The sequence below is a fragment of the Zosterops lateralis genome (assembly GCF_965231275.1).
Source record: "Zosterops lateralis genome assembly, chromosome: 8".
Taxonomy (NCBI): domain Eukaryota; kingdom Metazoa; phylum Chordata; class Aves; order Passeriformes; family Zosteropidae; genus Zosterops; species Zosterops lateralis.
This window is the reverse complement of record NC_139768.1, coordinates 18744114-18763392: the sequence shown is the minus strand read 5'-3', so window position 1 is coordinate 18763392 and position 19279 is coordinate 18744114. Positions and strand designations below refer to the sequence as shown.

The 19279-nt window shown below is 41.6% G+C and overlaps 2 protein-coding genes across 2 annotated transcripts; one reads left to right on the top strand and one right to left on the bottom strand.

Annotated features, from left to right (window-relative positions):
• The first annotated feature begins 2981 nt into the window (after positions 1-2981).
• Positions 2982-4546, top strand: BBIP1 (BBSome interacting protein 1). Its single transcript, XM_083866024.1, has 2 exons — positions 2982-3067; positions 3142-4546. The coding sequence occupies exons 1-2, from the start codon at positions 3022-3024 to the stop codon at positions 3315-3317; spliced, it is 222 nt and encodes a 73-aa protein (XP_083722150.1). The 5' UTR covers positions 2982-3021; the 3' UTR covers positions 3318-4546.
• PDCD4 (programmed cell death 4) lies at positions 4038-18778 on the bottom strand. Its single transcript, XM_083866023.1, has 12 exons — positions 18631-18778; positions 17382-17476; positions 13760-14056; positions 13120-13214; positions 11427-11540; positions 10940-11161; positions 10580-10677; positions 8960-9074; positions 8024-8131; positions 6843-6953; positions 5966-6105; positions 4038-4740 (listed from the first exon to the last, which is right to left on the bottom strand). The coding sequence occupies exons 2-12, from the start codon at positions 17419-17421 to the stop codon at positions 4680-4682; spliced, it is 1401 nt and encodes a 466-aa protein (XP_083722149.1). The 5' UTR covers positions 17422-17476; positions 18631-18778; the 3' UTR covers positions 4038-4679.
• Between the last annotated feature and the right edge of the window lie 501 nt (positions 18779-19279).

Here is a 19279-nt window from a genome sequence, read left to right as displayed (position 1 = left end):
AAAGGTCAAAGGCAATTTGTCTGAAAACTAACAAACAAACAAAAAGAATTAACAAGGAAATAGAGGGCAAGACTGGGTTGGCCGCTGTACTTGCCACCAAGAAGATCATCTACTCCTGCTGTGGGTAGCAACCCCATAGGCATGGAGGGTGGAGGTATAAGCCATACCAGACCTCTGTTATTCCTTTTTCTGTCACTTCACTCATTCTTTGTCTTTTGCCTTATAGGATATTGGCAAAATCATGCTACAGATACTATTGAAAGTTCTATATGAAAAGACACTGAGGTTCCTTTCTTATTGCACATACCCGTATCGACAGTCACTGTTATAACCCATCCAAATTAGATAGTTGTATTCATAATTGGGAAAATATTAAATTGTGGAAAACTTAAGGACCAGTGGTGACTGGTTGGAAAGTAAGTGTCTATAAGAGGAAATAATGGAAGCTAGAAAACAAGGAATATGGCTCAAAGCCAAATGAATTATAAAAAAGAAGAGGTGGGGTTTGTTATATGTGTGTATTATAAAATTGGCTTTTCGCAAGATGTGTGCTATATGATTAATAACATAGTAAAGATATAAAGGTATAAGTTTATTTCTGCTATTGGTAAGACTAGATATAAAGGGAGTAGTTGATGTAGCAGCTGCTTAAACTGTCTGTTTGGTTGGGATAACATCCAGTGAACATGTAAAGAAGACTCTGCTACTGATAACACCAACTATCAGCATCTATCACCCGCAGAAGGCACGGACCAAGGCCCAAGCTGGACGCGATAACAAGGACACAGCCACGAAACACGCATGCTCTAAAAAGGCGGATCCAAGGAGGGATCATGCAGGGCAGTTCCTGGAATATGGAAACTAGTTTATGGAATTTCATATATCGATATAACGAAAAGGGTATTTAACGAGTATCCCTGAGAAGGCAAGGTGTGGACTTGGCTGAGTGCCAAGTCACCCGGCCGGCCGTTTTTGGTTTTTTCTTATCTCCTAATTGTCTTAATTATTTTATTAAACATATTCCTTAAAATTTACTAAAAAGTGAACCTCGTTTTTCACAACCATTGTTTCTTATCACCGAGCAAACAAACCCTGTTGGCAGGAAAACTGCTTTTGGAAAGTGATTCCCTGCTCGACTGAGATGGGCTCCAAATGCAAGTGTTCACATAATGCTGGACTCCAGGTGGCCATTGGCACTGTGAGGGACACTGGCAAAAAAACCTGGCCTACAATTTGATTTCAACATCTTGCTTCCAGCTCATTTCTGTTGCTCTGCAGGCCATATTTGTTACCACAGGAATAACTCCTGCTTTCACAGTGCAAAATGTTCAGTCATAACTGGGTATTCATTTTTGGCCATTGCCATATCTAAGATGCTGAATCTGTTCTTAAAAACAAACTGACAAGCAACTACAAAATACTTATCTGCAAATTGCATGTACTGTTTAAAATGCCCTGGTCTAAAAACATCCATCATAAAGCAGTGCCTTGTCCTTTCCCTTCCAGTCAGCACAAAATACTGATTGGCACATGGAAAAGCACATCAGACTAAGGAGCTTTTCCACTGAAATCAGTGAGAATGCTTCTGAGCACTTCAAAGGGTAGAGAAGGATGTCCCCAGCAAGCACATCCATCTTACAGCCTCATCAACACCAATCTTCTGACTAAAAGTGGAATATGTGAGGAAGGACAAAAAGGGCCCATGTGTGCGCTGCCGGGGCCAGCCCAGGAGGGTTATCAGTGTTGTCTTTGGCCAGCCCCAGGAAAGGCAGGAGGAGGAGCCCTGCTCTCCCCTCTGTGGACTCTGCTGGCCCCCAACCCAGCACCAGGCCGGGCTCCCAGCGAGGGGGAACGGGCTACCTGGAGGACTGTCAGCTTCCTACTCTAGGGTGCTTAGAGGAAAAAGGAAATCGTTCTGGAACAATGCAAACAGAGGCTTTAAATAACTATAAGAGAGGTGCCGCTTACTGGAAGTTTAAAGTTTTATCACTAACTGTCCCAGCAAACCTTGGATCCCACAGCCGGCAGGCCCCACCTGAGCTGGCAGAGGGAAGCGTGCAGACAGCACCACCGAGGCAGAATGGGAAAGAACTATTAGCAAAGATCATTTTCTCCCTGACTTTACTCATCCAGGGTCATTCCCTGTGCATAGAAGAAGCCAGGTTTCAGTCCCAGCACGCTGTCAGGAGCCGTGCCCTGCCAAGGCCGGGCTGGCCGGTTACCGGCCTGTGCCCATCCCCGGGCACACGGGCTGTGCGGGGCGCACGGGGAAGCTCATCAGCAAACTCTAAATTACAGCACCTCCCGAATCGGGGCTCGCCGGGGCACAGGGCAGGTGAATCCCCCTCGGCCCATGGCGGCCACACGGGGCTCCCAGCCGGGGCCGCTCCCGGGGCACAGATCCTCCCACAGGCGGCCCGTGGGGATCCCGGACTGGCCCGTCAGGTTCGGCCACATCAGGCTCTGGGCGTTCAGAGAGACAGCGGCTTTTACTGCTGTTGACATCTCAAACAGCAGCGTGATTCACACCGCGGATCCTCAGGCGCTGCCTGGAAACGAAAACCGGGACGCGTCCGCCCTGGCCACGCCCGTCTGCTGGACGGTGTCTGCTGGGGATTTTATTTACAGAAGCAGAAAATAAACCATAAAAGCGCCTCAAAGCCCGAGTTCCGCGGCGGGCCCCGGCGGGCGGGCAGGCAGCGGCTCGCCGGGGCCGGGCAGGCCCGCGCAGGTGGGACGGCTCCGCCCCAGAGCAGAACCCGGAGCAGCTGAGGAGGGAAGCGGCATCCCGGAATCCCGGGACCGGGACAACCCCAGGGAAGCCGCTCCCGCCGCGCCCTGGGCTGCCGCGGGGAGCGCCATGCCAAGGACTACAATTCCCATCGCGCATTGGGGCAGCCCCGTTAGGCCTACCACTCCCAGCACGCACCGGGGGCACGACCGGGGCGCGTAGGCGTGGCGCCGCGCAGTGCAAGCCGGGAGCTGTAGTTATCCCCGGGGGTGGTGCCGTGCCGAGCCGCCATGCCGGAGGGGACGGGAGCGCTCCGGGAGGTGCTGCCCAAGCAAGGTACCGGCGGCGAGCACCCCTGGCCCCGCACGCCCCGCCCGCCGCTCGCTCACGGCCCTTTTCTCCCTTTGCAGGGCAGCTGTCGGTGGAGGACACGGCCGCCATGGTGCTGTGCAAGCCCAAGATCCTGCCCCTCAAGTCGGTGTCGCTGGAGAAGCTGGAGAAGCTGCAGAGGGCGGCGCTGGAGGCGGCCCGGCCGCCCGAGGAGGCCCCGCCGCCGTCCGCGGGGGCCGCGCCGCCCCGGCCGTAGCGCGGGGAGGGTCGTGCCCGGGCACAGCCGCGATGGGAGGTAGCGCTGTGTAACGGGGCTGCGGATTACAGTGTGGCCGGAACGCGGGCGGCGGTGCCGGGCTGGGCGGGGAGGGCGCGTCGGGCGCTGCTGGTGGTGTTGGTGTAGAAGTCGCACTGGTCGCTGCCCAGGCGATGCTTTAAACCTGTCTTTAGAGGTACCAGAACCCCTCGGAAAGCGGGAGGAGGCGAGTTCCGCACGCTCCTGCTCCAAGCCGGGCTTACCAAACCCGCTCGAGCATTAAAGTGCTTGGCTCCTAGAACACAGCGTGTTCCCGGCCCTGGAATGGCTATTCCCAGGATTTCGGAACATCTGAAATCTCGGCATGGAACAGAAAAACAAAGGAGAGGCTCTACCGTGTTCCTGTGAGTCTTCCTTCTTGAAGAGTGAGCCGTCTTGTTCTCGAGCCAGGGCTTTGCAAAGCTCTGCGGCAAAGACACATTCCCACTATCTCTGCCAGCCTGGACGCTCCTACACAAGTCAGTTGTGTTTTCCAAAACAGATCTTGTAAATACTTACTTACCATGACCTTAATTATTCTGTGCTCTCCTCCTGATTGCAATACCAAAGGGCAAGCGTTACATGTAGTGCTTAATTTATTCTGTTTAAAATAAATAAAAAGGAGGCAGAAACAAGAGCTTCACAAAAAATATTTTTAATATGTTTTACCAGAACTTTTCACTTTTCCAGTTACATAGAAAAAAAGACAAGTTTGGTACATGGGGGCTGAAACCAACCAGTGTTCTCCCCTGAAACAGATGTATTCGTCTTGTGACCCAACTGTAGTTTTCTTGGGCTCTTTAAAACAAAGAAACTGCTATTTTTTTTAACTCCCAAAGCACAGTATTTCTTTAGCAGCAATGGAAATGGGATCACAGCAGCTTAACTTGACCCTTCTATAATAAACCTTTGTATAAACCAGTGATTTTATGATGACAGCACTGTCCTGGAAAGAGCGAGCGGCAGTCAGACATCGATGCACACATGGAATGATTGGTCATAAACATGGCACATACAGAGATAGCTTATTTCAAGGCACCACCACAGCAGAGTGGCCAGTTGTTCTACTATATGCCCAAAGAAAGAACACTTCTTCCTGAAATTTACAAAACTATTAAAAAAAAAAAAAAAGAAAACAATTTGTACCCAAAACATGTGCTCTTAAAAAAATACGAACTGTGCTAAGCAACTCTTACATTTGGTATGTCCTAGATGTGTATACATATATACATACACACACCAGAGGAGCCTGCGTGTTGTATATATCCATAGTGAGCTATGTTCCCTTTCAACTTATAAGGCTTCAGGAGGCAGTTCTCACATTCAGTAGCTTTCTAGCTTCAGACGACCTCCATCTCCTTCACTCACAAAACGCTTCCTTCCCCTGTAACAAAGTAGAAAGTATCTTTTCAGTGATTTAGAGTAGCGTTGCTTGTTTTTTTCTCGCTGAGAAGAATCTTCTCTTGGGTCTTAGAAGTCAAATATAAAGTGTAAGTTTAGCAGGGTTAGCAGTGATCACAATGTCAGCTCAGCTGCTAAAAAATGCTAGTTTGGAAACCGAGGAATGGTAGGTTTCTGCCTAAAAACTGAAGTACACAATCCAAAAATGTCTCTCAACATATAACAGGTAACTACAGTATAATCAAGCTTTTGATGCACTGATGACTCTCAACTCTCCCACACACCCAAACCCGCAAAACATTTGATACCAACACACACAGTTTTAAGCGTAAAGTCCACAAATGGAGGCTGTTCTTGATAAAGATGCTAACGTTCCAAGATCCAAATTTATCATAAGCTGTCAAGATGGTTTAAGAACTCTAACAAAACATCCAAAATAGAAAAGACCTGTCAAATAAATAGTATTCCCAATGCATAAAACTGTGAATAATATTTTAATATCCTACTTTAAAATTTACATATATTCCCCAGAGGAAATTAAACTTATTAACTGTTTTGTGACCAGTAAGGAGGTAACAGCATACTGATTAGGTACAGTTCACACAGGATTATTTATGCTACGAGTAACCAAGCCATAACAAACAAAAAGCATTATATGAATCACAGGACAGATATGAGAAATGGAGTGTGGAGAGCTTATCCCACATTAGTGTCCTGTTCCTTAATATAAATATTAGGACTGGTTGTCTCATCTTAGAACTCTACTCATGCTGTTTGGTTACTTGAAACCATTTTTAAAGGGGGTTTTTTTGGTGGTTTTTTTTTTTGTTTGTTTTAATTTCCCCAATACAGCTGACAGTATGTCCACTGTCACCTGTGTGGACATTGTGACACCTGGATCTTCCAGCTTGGTGCTACACTGATTTCTCCCAAGCAAATCAGGAAACCAGAGGAGAGGCAGCCTTTATCCTCTGGGGAGCACTGAGAGAGGGGTGCTGCCTGGGATTCACAGGAGGCTGCCTTTCCTCAAGTATTTATCCCAGCTTCAATAGGTTTCACATCAGTGCAGCTTCTTAATACACATTACCAGTCCAATCCTCCAGTTTCCACTTCCAATCAGTTACACTTTGTTCCTAAGATGCTACTTTCTGTAATCTATGATAGGAACGAAGAGCAGTGCCTTTGCCTATCTACAATGAAACAAGTACCTTGAAGGGCAGAGGTCTCTCAGTGGTTTGGAGATGATTCCAGCCTGAAAGCATTCCTCTACAAAGCGCTCAAGCACAGAATAGGAGTGTGGCACATCCAGGTTAATGTCTGGGATTTCACAGTAAACCCGTTCATAGCCCTGCAGTGTAAGGATTCAAATCAGCTCTGGGTTATTCTAGGATTTTATCGCAATGTTTTTAAATACCTTTCTGCATTCCAGAGGGTTTATTTTTTTAGTACGGTTTCACAAACCTAAAGCGTTGCAGCTACAAGTCAGTAGAGAAATAAGTTATGTAACACCAGCCCATACCATGGCATTATACAAATATCTATCTGCATAAAAACACAACCTGAACTTTAGAAATCAAAAATCCAGACAGTATGTTAGCTTGCCTGTTACTACATGGCAAATATCATGGGAAGAAAATTACTAAGTATTCCATGTAAGTGAACAAAATGTGGCCACAAATGACCAACACAAGTTTGTGCAGCAGGGGAGAGACTGGAGACAACCAGAGATGACTTCATCAATTCCCACCAGCAACACAGCTGGGTCAATTTTTATATAAGTGTTGATGTGGTCCCCAGTCTGCCCTGGGACAGAAATGCTGTCCTATACTCATCCTGAGAAATAAAGTCACAGATGATTCCAACTGTGCAAAATACTCGTTTCTATACTGCTCTACTTGACACTTGTAATTAGTAGGCCTTTATTGCACTACTTCAGTCACAAAGAACTACCAGATAAAAAGACAAATTTTAAAGATGAAGCAATATTGCAGCATTTCAGATTATCAGTTTTAACCATTTAACTAAATAAAGACAGCTGGAAATTTTGGAAGACCTTAAGCAAAGCTCTCTAAATGCCATACTTACTCTTTTCATTTGGTCCACAGTAATGACAGAAGACTTCCACAGAGTTTTCAACAAATCCAGTATCATTTTAAAGGTCTTTTCTCCAGTTGACTCCAAAACCAGTACAATGGCCTAAAACAAATCATGCAAGTGTTTTGACTAAAATGAAAACACTGGCTCAGGTACAAGGTGTGTGATCATATGAGGTACAGAAAGGAGTGAATGTGTTATTATGAACTTTCTGGGGGAAAAAAGCCCATTTACTACATGCACTGACAATTTCAGGATTTTATTATTATTAAACAAAAAACTGATGAAAAGTTCTTTGGATAAGATAAAAGGTATGAAAAAACCAGAAAGGACTAGTCAGAGTGAAAAGCATTTCCTTTCTGTCTCTGGTTTCAGCACTACATGACTATATCCACGTGGCTGCCACAGCACAGATGGCAATTAATTAATTTTGTGAAATTAATTTTGCATCCATGGGGTTTTAATTTTGTATCCATGGGGGTTTCTTATCTTATTATTTCAGAAGGACTCAGAAGCTTAAAATCTGCAATACTGCACAACCCCCATCAACTGAAATGATTCTGTAGTTCTATTGTGAAGGAATTTTCTCTAACAAGTCGATTTACTGAAAAGGAAATTTTGTAGATTGTGGGTGCTCAGCTTTATTGGTAAACAACCATTTCCCAATTTTGCAGATAAAAGAGTACAAATGGGAACAGTCTCCCATATAGGCTGGGTCTGAAATCTGTAAGCTTTTACAATTGTGCTGGGTGAAACAATCCCACCCTGAAAAAGGAAGCTCTATAACTTAACAAAAACAGGTAACACCCATTAGAATACCCAGATATCTGAAACTAGAAGGAAATAAACACCAAAACAAAGCATGGGAGGGTTTTTTTGTTGCTACTCCTCAGCAGAAAATAAACTGAAATCTTATTTTCAGGAACTTATAATAATCTGAATTCAACTATTTAATCCTCCAAAATTACTTCTGGATCTCCCCAGAGTCAGCAGCAGCTTACTTGTTGCACAATGCACACACAAATGAGCACACAAACCATTAACTTCACATGAAACAATTTAGTTATTCAAATAACAGAACAAGCAACCCCTAAGCTTCAGATGCCAGTTACATTATTTGCATGCCCACATCAAATTACCAACAATTATTAAAGGGACTGATTTCTTCTTACTTCATATACAAGTTCATGGTGAAAATGGGGTACTTCCAGTTCCTGAAGGCAGCGTTCTGCTTCCAATACATCTCCAGAAAGCAAATACTCTTTCAGCAACATATCAATCTATTGAATTTTAAAATAAAAACCCAACACTAATTAGATACAAAACTTAAAAGCTGTCAACTGTTTTGATAATCCACTATCAAGCCAGCAGCAAGTTACTTCCTCAAACTCACTGCCAATGCTTTTATAAATATAATTAAATTCAGGCAATAATTAAATGGAGACGTTATCAGTAACTTGAAACACAGTAAGCCAAATACCTATCCACAGTGGTGATACAGAAGCACCAAAATCATTGTTTTATAAGCTCTGTGTCACCATAAAAGGTGCATGTGAGTGTCATTAAGTTTATTTTCTCCTTTGAATGCCACCTCCTATCATCTGTTGCACTCCCAACCTAGAAATTGTAACATGACCTTTTCCTTTAGACCTGCTTACTTTATAGCATGGATCTCTAAACTTTCCTGTTTCTTCCTCTCTTTTTTCAGTCATTACTGTGCTTTTGATCAGCAATGCCAAAAAAATAAGTTTATCTAGTTTAGCCAGTTTCATCTTGGCTCTTTTAATTACTTCATCACTTTATACTGGGAGGTCTTAAAAAGCTGAATGCTTACAACTTTTGCTTAAAGCAAAAATAAACATATACTTGCAGAATACAATACAGAATGTTGTACTAGCATGCTCCCACCAAAATCAACAAAATTATCTACATCAGTTCTACTTCATATAAATCAATTATATAAAAAAGAAAGTCCAAACAACAAAACAAAACCAACACTCATGACATAAGACATCACTTTAGTATGGGACACACGTCTCTCTTCCCTCTACCCCGAACAAAAGGCTTAGACCAAGAGCCCAGTGGAGAGAGGGGAGCAGTGCCATTACCTCTTTGACCAGGTGTTTCACAGACTGCTGGCCCCCTCCTGCCCCCCAGACGCTGTCGATGCGCTTTCCTCCCTTGCTCATGCTCAGCAGCACCGTCGCTCGGTCCAGCGCCGCTCTAAAGGCAAAGTCAGCGCTTAAAACCTCATTACACAACTTCATCAAATGCACCTGCAACTTCCCCCATGGCCACTTCTCCTCAGACAGAGCTAACAGATCTTTGGGAAGGAGTCAGGGTTATCAACTCCACAGGGATCATTCGGATCAAAAAAACAGCAAATAATCTCCCCAATTTGTCCTTCTGTCACCCTTACACTCCTGCTCATACCAGGGACAGGTAGCAATCCTGCGATGGCAGTAGATTAAATCACCCATGCAGAACCTCAAACATCCTCACAAAAAACAGAAATGCAGAAATGGATTGTATCCAGACTCCTCCAAGAATGCAGCTTGGCAGGTGGATCTCAAACAAAAAAGGCCTGAGTTGCTGCCACACTCAAGAACAGTTTTCTACTGAAGTACTATTTTCCGTTTGGGTCTGAAGAATTATGAAACCTTTAGAATTTAAGCCAAAGAAAACACTTCAGAAGGTAAATACGTAGTTGGAAAAATAGCACAAGCTAGGGATGCCTGCCAGTTTATTGAAAAAGAATAAAAAGGGAAGTAAGGTGAAAAAAAAGCAGTCTGGGATACAGTATGTACCATCCATGTAAAGGAGGAACAGTTCTCCCAGTCCTCGTGCTGGGGGCAAGCCAATAACAATAACTATTCACCAAGATTTAATGAGCAGGAAAGACTGGCCAAGAAATAACAAAGGCAGCAAAGCATCCCAGATGTGCAGAATGCAGGCTACAATCCTTCAAATCACAGGACACATTTATATAAGTGACAGACAATTTTCTTAATTTGAGCCCCCAACGTAGGCAGCTAAGAACTGCTCTTCCTTGTCAAAGTGCCCAACTATAATCATTGCAAATGCAACTTCTGGAAGAAACAGGAGTTCAGCACCTCCATATCAAGCCTGAAACATACACTTATGGGGGTAAGAAAAATAAAACATGACTCATTATTAAAACATCCCTCTTTTGAAGAGGCAGTCAGAGATTGCTCCTTCAAACTTCTCACACTGACATGGAAAACAATTGTATTTCTTGACAAATAGAGCATTACAGAGAAAGTCTTGGAAATCACTGCACAAGCTTCAAACCTTTGTAAGGCAAAACAGTTAATCCCTTGTGTATTTCACAACATATTTACAGCAGCTGTCCTGATGCTATATTTACCCATTAATCACATTAAAGCTTTTTCTGAGACAAAACCTTCTATAACCATTTCTTCTTTCAGCTCATTTTTCACCCTGAAACATAAGCTGGACAACAAACCTGACAAACTGAACTCAAATGCATTAATACATGTTTCAGAACTCAGTATTTCTCTTCTGACTCGAGTCATTCTGGATGTTGTTGGTTTTGTTGCAGATTTTATGGGGGATTTTTTCATTTCAAATTTCAAAAAAAGGAAGTTAAAGAACTACATGGTTTATTCTGAAGCTGTAAATTCCTGATCATCATCTTTGACGTTGGGAATAGAAATCTGTCTCTATATAGAAAGCAAGGAAATTACCGAGCTTGGACACAATCCACAGTGCCTTTGTAGCCATCTATGTAGGTACTGCTTAGGATTCCATCTCCAACAGCTCTAGCAATGAACTGGCCCACCAACTGCAACAAAACAGAAGCATTTTTAATTAAATGCTGAATTTCAAAGAAGTTCTAAGTAGATAATTATAATGTGCTTGGTTTTCAGATTTTATTTAAATGAGCTGTTTCAAAGTGAAAACACAGCCTGGGTAATTGGGAGAGGATTACAGACAGTAAGAAAATCAATAGATATTTTTCAAAACACAGAGTCTATTGCAGTTTATTTGATCTATTTTAGCCACAAAAAGCTTTTGACTACTGACATAAAGATTTACAAATATACCTGTGGTGCCCTGGGAGAATCCAACACCAATTCAGGTAGTTCTTTGAGCAGTCTATCAAAGGATTTTTCCACATCAGTTTTGCTTACTACTGTCCCACAAAGGTCGGAGATAAGCTTGGATGTCATTTCCCTGTGACTAGCCTTCCCCTCTAATGCCAAGGAAACAGCCAGCACTGGCACACTGTATTTCATTTCACCAAGGTTTAAATTCTTCAGCATCTCCTAGATAAGATTTGAAAAACAAAACAATGGGATTTCATAATTTTTATTATTTAAATATATAAATAGGCATCAAATAAATATTTATGTGTTTATACTTATGCAAGTACATATATGCTTCTGCTCATGTAATTAATGTAACTGCTCGGGTATTCTTACAGTACATTTCTTGCCAACTTCTCTATAAACTCATTCATAGCTGGCAATTGCATTACCCTGTATGCCACAGCTTTGACCCCTAAAAGAAATAAAAAGGACCATAACATACCGAAACTTCATTAGTATCTCCATGTTCAAAATACTCCTGGATGATTGGTGTTAAAGTTTTTTCAAATGCTCTTTCATCAAGAGGTAAAACTACTGTTTCATAGACACAGTTCTCCTGTTTTAAAACACAACAAAAGCAGATAACCTTACTGTCTTTTCTTGTACCTTATACAGCACTAATAGCATCAAAATAGTGGGGTTTTAATTCTTAATGCTTTTTCTTGGTAATCAATATTCTGTCAAAAAACATTAGACTCTGTGTATACTAATAAAGTGCGGACAATGCTGGCTAATTGTCATACTTCTTCATATTCTGAATTTACTGTCAGCTGAATTCAACTGAAAGGCTGAATTTACTCTTAAACAATAGTAAACACACCAAACTCTGTTCCCAGGATTCAACTGATACCACAGGACAGCGGTCAAGTGCCTCCATACCAAAGGAGAGCGACAGAAGCCCCAGGCCAGCAGAGCTTCCCCTGCAAGTGGCACTGCCGCCCCTGGCAGGAGCCCTGCCTTGTTCCCTCCTCCCTGGTGACTGTGTGACCAGACAGGTGGTGCCATGCACAGCTCACAGAAAAGGCATTTCAGAATATTTGTGAGCAAAGGCATTCCCTGTGGGAAAAAAAGAGGCACACAGCAACTGCCTCATGTATCGCCTGTCCTGCAGAGTTCCAGCAGCACCACATCTCCCTGCTCCAATTCAGTTCCCTACTCTGCACCTACAGAAGCAACATTCAGAGCTGAACAAAGACATCTGATCAAAGATATTTTTCAACCAATGTTTAATGGGAAGAAACTCTTCATGATCAAGAAGTATAGTAGAAACCAAAAAACCTATCCTTCCATCACACCAAAGTTACACAGAATGTTCATTCTTCATTAAACTTTGTTCTATGCACTAGCTCCATTTTTAATGGCTATTTCTGTTAATGTAAAGCATTGAAGTTTAGGGAAAACTGATCCTGGGAAAAGGTTTGATATTCTCATGTACCATTCTTTAAGCAGCTGTGCTACAGCAAACAGCCTCTACTCAAAGGACCACCACTGTTCTGCTTATGCCATACAGACTGTACTTATGGTCAGTCTTGCAACTGTACTGATCTCAGAGACTTTAGCAATCTCTGTTTGTAATCACAGTTTCCCTTTCAATGATGAAAGCCCCACTGCCCAATAAGCTTTGCTTTCTTTCCCCTTCCCCCAGTAATATGGCTGTAAGATACAATCTTCCATAACATATTCTAAATAAACATATGTCAACAAAATATCCAAGCTATCAACTTCATGAACTGTTTATACCAAGACATTGGGTGGGCTGGGAATACAGGGAAGAGAAGAATCTATAAAGGATACTGTCCCCACTAAACTGCCTGTGTTGCATTTTTAACACAGTGTCTGTGTGCAATATGGGAACAGCACTGCAACATCCACCTCCACAGGAACCAGCAGTGGAGAGCACACCTGGGAAAGGGATGCTGCCTACTCAGGCACAGAACGAGGGCTTGGGGGTAAGATTTGTGAGTATTACATTGTGAATTCTACACCAGCTGACTTTTTACTAGCCAATAATCTATTCTTGAGCATAAAAATGAGCATTTCAGTGCAGCCAGGCTGACATTCATGTTAATTCACAAGGCCATTGAAATTGATAAAAGGAAATATAAACCAACACTGCAAAGAAACTATTTGCATACCTGGTCATCATCATAATTAGGATCCTTAATATCTACTTCTTCCACATCATACACTTGACCTGGTGTTCCCCAAACTCCTTTACCACCTGCTCCACCTGGCAAAATATGGGAAAGTAAGGACTGCCAGTTTACAAATAACACTTCTGATTTCAACACAACATTCTTTCACTTAAAAGTCATCTATCATTGCTTGTGCCCATCTCCTGACTAACAGTATATGCTGAAGAGTGTGTGTTTGTCTGACAAGTTCCCACTTCATCAGCCACTTCTCATCACTTTCCAGTAAGACACTACAAGCAGTATGGACTGCATGAGAATTACTGAATGTTGAAACTGTACTTTCAAATACAAATATGATTTAAATTTGCATTAGTAATAGTCCCATGAACCACCAACAGTTTAGATTTGTGTATTAAGCCTGCTAAGGAAATGTACTTCCCTCGAAGACAGATGTTGACTGATCACAGAAATATTAGATTTGCTGCCACCTGCTACTGCCACCCACTAATTAACATAAAGGGCCAAATGCCTGCACAGAGATTGTGGTTTATGAAAACGATTCCCAGCAGGAAAAACTGTACCGTGCTTTGAACAAATCCTTATCTTTCTCACCCTACTCTCTTCCCTAAGCTATACCAACCTTTCTTTGGTAGGCCTCTTCCCTTTCCAGACCGGGATCGCCTGTCCAGGAGTTTCCCCTTTGGGCTCGTTGGTACAACTCCAATCTTCAGTGTCTCTCCATTCTCACTAACAGAGTCTCCTCTCCCAGAATCTCTAGAAGAGTTTTTCCTCAATCGTCTCTTTGCTTTAGCATTTATTTTGGCTTCAGTAATTGAAGTTGCAGGAATCCAATTTCCATTGATTTCACTTTTTCGTTCCTCAGACACACCATTTTCTTCATCACCAGAAAATGGAGCATCATTTAGATTCTCAAGTTCTTAAAAACAAGACAGAAAAAAAAATCTTTTAGTTTTAAACAGCTTTATATTAGAATACCAAAACACACTGCATTTAGAAAGGATTATAACATCATATAGAACACTTGTTTTCAACAGTGTTAAGGCAAACATTGTTTTTAAGGTATGTCTACATATTGCAGCAATAAAAAGTTCCTTATTCCTCTGCACAAAATATCCACAATCTAAACAGAGCAGATGTCAAGAGTTGGAAAGCAAATTAATAAAACCATACATAAATACATAAACCACAGAAAACCCCACCCTTGTTAAACAAAAACTATCTGAACTCCTAAGTGCATTAGATCTAAGTGCCTCGTTCTCACTCCACCCACTCTTCTCTTGATTTAGAAACAAATGAAACTGCCAATACAGTACATTCTGTAGGAACTCACCGATGTTACAAGACTCATCAGCAAAGTGAAATTAACTCCCTAAATCATTGACCAACATTCCCCTTATTCAATTCAAGGAATTTCAAACACAGCTTACTAGCAAGTAAAGCAGCAATTAAGGCATAGAAGAATATAAAAACATCACTACTTTTTATTTTTTGTTTTTAAAGTTGGAGGCAGGGGGAAATGCTGTTTAATACAAAGCTTGGAGAGCTTGGTAATGAAGACTCCTAGAATACACAGTCCTTTGAATCACTGGGATCTCTCTTCTCTGTGGACTGTCCCTCACTGCAGCTTCATTCAAGACTTTTTCTGAACACAACACAACTGAATATAATAGGTTTGTTCTGTACCCAACAAAAAACTCTCTCAACTTAAGGATGTGTACGTATGTCAGAGCACCAAGAGGCACAGTAACTTCACTCTCTGAGGATGCTAATGTACATTTAATGTTTAAGTCTAAAGTCTCATTTCACAAACTTAAGATGTCCCCCACTTCTGCTGTGGGGTTCAGCAGAATGTCTGTCTCAGAGCATTATAAACAAAAGCTTTCACAAACTATTCTTCCCCTTCTTAACTAATCAAGATTCAAAAAGAAAAATAAGAAAAAGCACCTGAGAACCTGTTTACATTCCAGTGAGTACCCTGGGGGTTCTTGCAAATTAGAAGACACACAGAGAGAGAACAGCCTCAGCCCTGTCACACAGTTCTCCATTTCTTCAGAACTGAGTAGTCCTAAAGACACAACCCACAGCCCCACCACCAGCAGAGCAGTAGGAGTGCACTCAGAAGATGCTGCTTTTCCAAAACTGCTTTACAGAAAAGTTCACTGCCATAAACCCAGAATATGAAGAGTATTCAAAATTTACATTTGAACTTAGCTAATGTATTATTTCACCCTTCCAACACCTTTTATCAGCAACATGCATTTGGCAATATTTATCAGAATTATGTTTTTGCACTTCAAAACAAGTTCATGAAAAATAGTTTTTAAAGCAAAACAGACTAATAAAATATTGCCAATCTTCAAATATTTACCCATTCCAAAGAGTATATCAAACTGAGCAAACTTTGATGGAACTGCCTCCTTTGTGATCAAAGAAATAACATTTAGATACTGGTGTTCACAGATGTGAATGCTACAGCTGAGCAATAATGCAGCCATTCCAGACTAAGCTTCATCTTTCCACTCATTACTCCCACAAAAGCATTCCTTTTACGCTTGCAGCAGCAAGCTAAAAAAGAAAAGCATGCATCACATCCAGGAAAAGATTTCTCACAAGCAGCTTTCTCTGTTTGTCTAACATTTTAATAAAACAATGAGAGATTTGCATAAAGCTAACAGAGGGGGAAAAAAAGAACAAACGCAAACAGGTTTCCTTCCTCTCATTCCCCAGGAGACCCCATCAGCAAAAACCAGCTCCTCTCAGTCAAATGCACTCAAATTCTTCTTCATGCTCAGTCTCCCATGAATTTCTCCCCTTTAGACCTGAGACCTGGCTGTCCAGAAACTCCACTCTTCAACGACCACAGACTTTTTCCTCAGTTTCCAAAGAAAATGACCAACAATTAACACAAGTCAGTCCTGACTCTGACAGCCAAGGATTAAAGGGGAGGCTACAGTCCAACCTCCTTACACAACCCTAATCTCAGGTTCAAGACTAAAGGAAATCCTCCACAGGAAACATCCAACCCGTAAGAATTGGTATTTCTCACTGCACTACTACACTGTTTTTTATATAACTCTGTAACTTCCAGCTGCAACCTCTTTCTCCATAAATATGGTAACCAACTGGCCCTCTACTATTAGTTACCAAGTTAGGCTTGAAGAAACAGACTGAACTATACTATTTTTCAAAAACTTACAAAATAAAATAAAATAATAAGAACCTATAAAACACTGCAGATGATCTTTCCAGTTCCTCATTTTCACATCATTTAACATATATAGCCAGTAACAGTCTTCAATCAACTTTAATACTTTGCTTACTATATATTAAGAAGTTATCTAAATTTATCTCATTACTCTGCCATTACGCCTAGCAGTCTCATTTAAAATCTGTACTTTTATGGGCTACCTTCATTAACAAAGCCTTCTGCCAATTTAAACTGTCCAAACTCTGTCAACCCAGCTCTCCTGCAGCATTCTACTATCATCCAAATATAATTCTAAAACATTGAGAACCAAGGTGTCTTCTGCATTAACCTAATTCTGCTAAAATATCAGAAATCATATTGAGTATATTGCCACCTCAACTGCATTACCCACCATCTTACAATATATCCACATTATTCTGAAAAACATCTTTGACATGAAAGAGCCAGAGCAGACCATCATAACCTTTGGAAGATACAGAAAACAAAAGGAATCTATGTTACCCTGACTAAGCATCATAAAATAAATGTGTGATATGGACAAAACAGTCCATGTCATGGCAGTCTCTAACATGTACTTCCTAAATTTTTCCCATGCCAGCCCACTTCCAGTCAAGCCCTTCAACATTCGTTTTCCCTAATTTTAAGGTAAATTGTTGCATAAAAGCAGAATTTGTACCACTTAAACACATCTACACATTTTACTTTTAAGTTTATTCTTTTCTGCACACCAGCACTATTTGAACTCAGATGATAAGGAGAAAAGTACAACTACTATCCTGTAACTTAGAGAAATGCTAACTTAATTATTTTAATAATTTTAAATAAACATAATAGAGCAGGATTCTATGATACATAATTGAAAGAACTATTCTGTAAGGGTTTTTTTGTTTGTTTGTTTGTTTTTTGTTTTTTTTTTTTTAAACTAGAATTGTTAAAAAATTATCAGGTGGTGCATTTTTACTACAGAGAACATTTCCGGTCAGCTAAGCAATTTTAAGAAAAAAACCCCAAACCAACAGCATATATTACTTACCTGTTGGGGTAATATAAATGTGTTCCTTTTCTACTTCCATAGCTGCTTAACAGAGCTGATTGAAATGTGAAGTCTTAATGTTTTCCCTCCAAGGCCTAAACAGAAACAGAAATGCTTAGAGAACAAAAAACATTAGACCAAAGTAGAATGCAAAGGCTTTACTCACAAAATATAAAAATGGGGGGCTTAAGCTATAATTAACTACTAGCAACAGCTGAAAAGTTTCTGGGAAGGTAAATAGTGTAGCAAGAGAGAAGCACCACCCTCCAACACGTCTAAGCCTGGGTGCCTTAGCAGCTCTCAGTTCTGTGGCTTATAAAGGGGGCAAAAACCGTTATTTTAAGGCTAAAAGCCCCATGGATGCAGCTTTTTTTAGCTGATAAAAGCCACCTCTATCAACCTAGACTGTCCTGTTCTGCCAAGTGGTTATCTGTATGAGTGTACAATATCAATGTTACTATTGCATCCACAAGAAAAACGTTCTTCATGTGAATGATGTTGATAAAAGGGTACCAATTTATCGAGTTCAGCCCAGCCTTTAGAAAACAAGCTAATTTTTGATCCTCCCCTCAAGGACATAGTCTTTGTTTACTGTGTGTGTACATACAGCTATCAAGCTTTCACATCTGTGCTTCTGCACCCTTCAAACACTCCTTGCAACCACTATTCAATCTGCAAGGGATAAAGTTCTCCTTGTTTAAACACTTCTCTTTTTCTGCTCCTTCTTCTCCCCCTTCCTAGCAGCTGCTATTCTCCAAACCATCCCACTGTCACTGTGAACAGGATGGCCTCATCCATCTTTCCTTTATGTACACAAAAAATTAAGCAGTCCCCGAATTCCCTCATACACTTTTTCACAAATCCCTCCACAGGCCTGGGACTATCATCAGTATTTGTGTCTGTCCTGTAAGAATTCAGTAGCCCTTTTTTCTCCCTCCCATCCTTTGCTGCCCTGAAAACTGTTCACCGTTGAGTGGCAAGATTGTGACACCAAACAGCTGCATTCCCTTCCCCTTTTCTTCTCCTCCCTTGTTTTCCCCTTTCATGCCCACTTGCCTGCCACAGACCCATTAACGGTAAATGATTCATCACAGACCGTTGGCCATAAAGAAACTCTGGTTTGGGGCACAGCATTCAGCTGTCATGGTCTTGTATTTCCTAATGCCAAGCCAAACAGTTCCCAGCCTTGTGCAAGAAGAGTCTTCCTTGCCCCACACGGTTTTTTAAATAAACATTTTTCATGAGTTACCTCAAGCAATCATTCAGGAGTTCTCAAGCGTTCCCAGTCACTGCTGGTTGAGATATTCTTCCGTGTGAGTCTCAGTCAAATGTGCACAAACTACGTTCTAAGAACAGTTTTATCCTTCCCAGTGGAATGTTCCATCAGTTGTCCACCTCTTGGGAAAAGACAAGAAAGGACAAAACCTGTGTTAAATAATAATCACAGCTTTCATCATTTGTAACCAAGTTCTAAATTTCAAGTGGAGAAATGCTCTTCCTGTACAGGACCCCAGCTGAAATCCTCCACCTGTGGCAACGTAATAAATATCACCTCAACTTCCACATGATGTCATTCTGAGATTCAACACCCTGCTTGGTTTATAACAAGGATGATGGAATCTCCAAGCCTTACAAGTCCTGCTGACTGATACTGATCAGGAGATAGGAGTTAAACTCTCAGTTTACCAATGCACCTTCTCACTGATTCAAACCAGCAGATTGCTGGAGCTTCAGGATGCTGGAATTTATCACTGTATCCAAAACGCATCATTTTCTGATTTGCAGACTTACATCACACAGCACTACCAATAAAACCCAAACACAATTCGCAAAACTGCCTTAAAAACATCAGAATCCATGTTGGAAAGAGATAATTCAGGAACAAAATGGACAGAAGC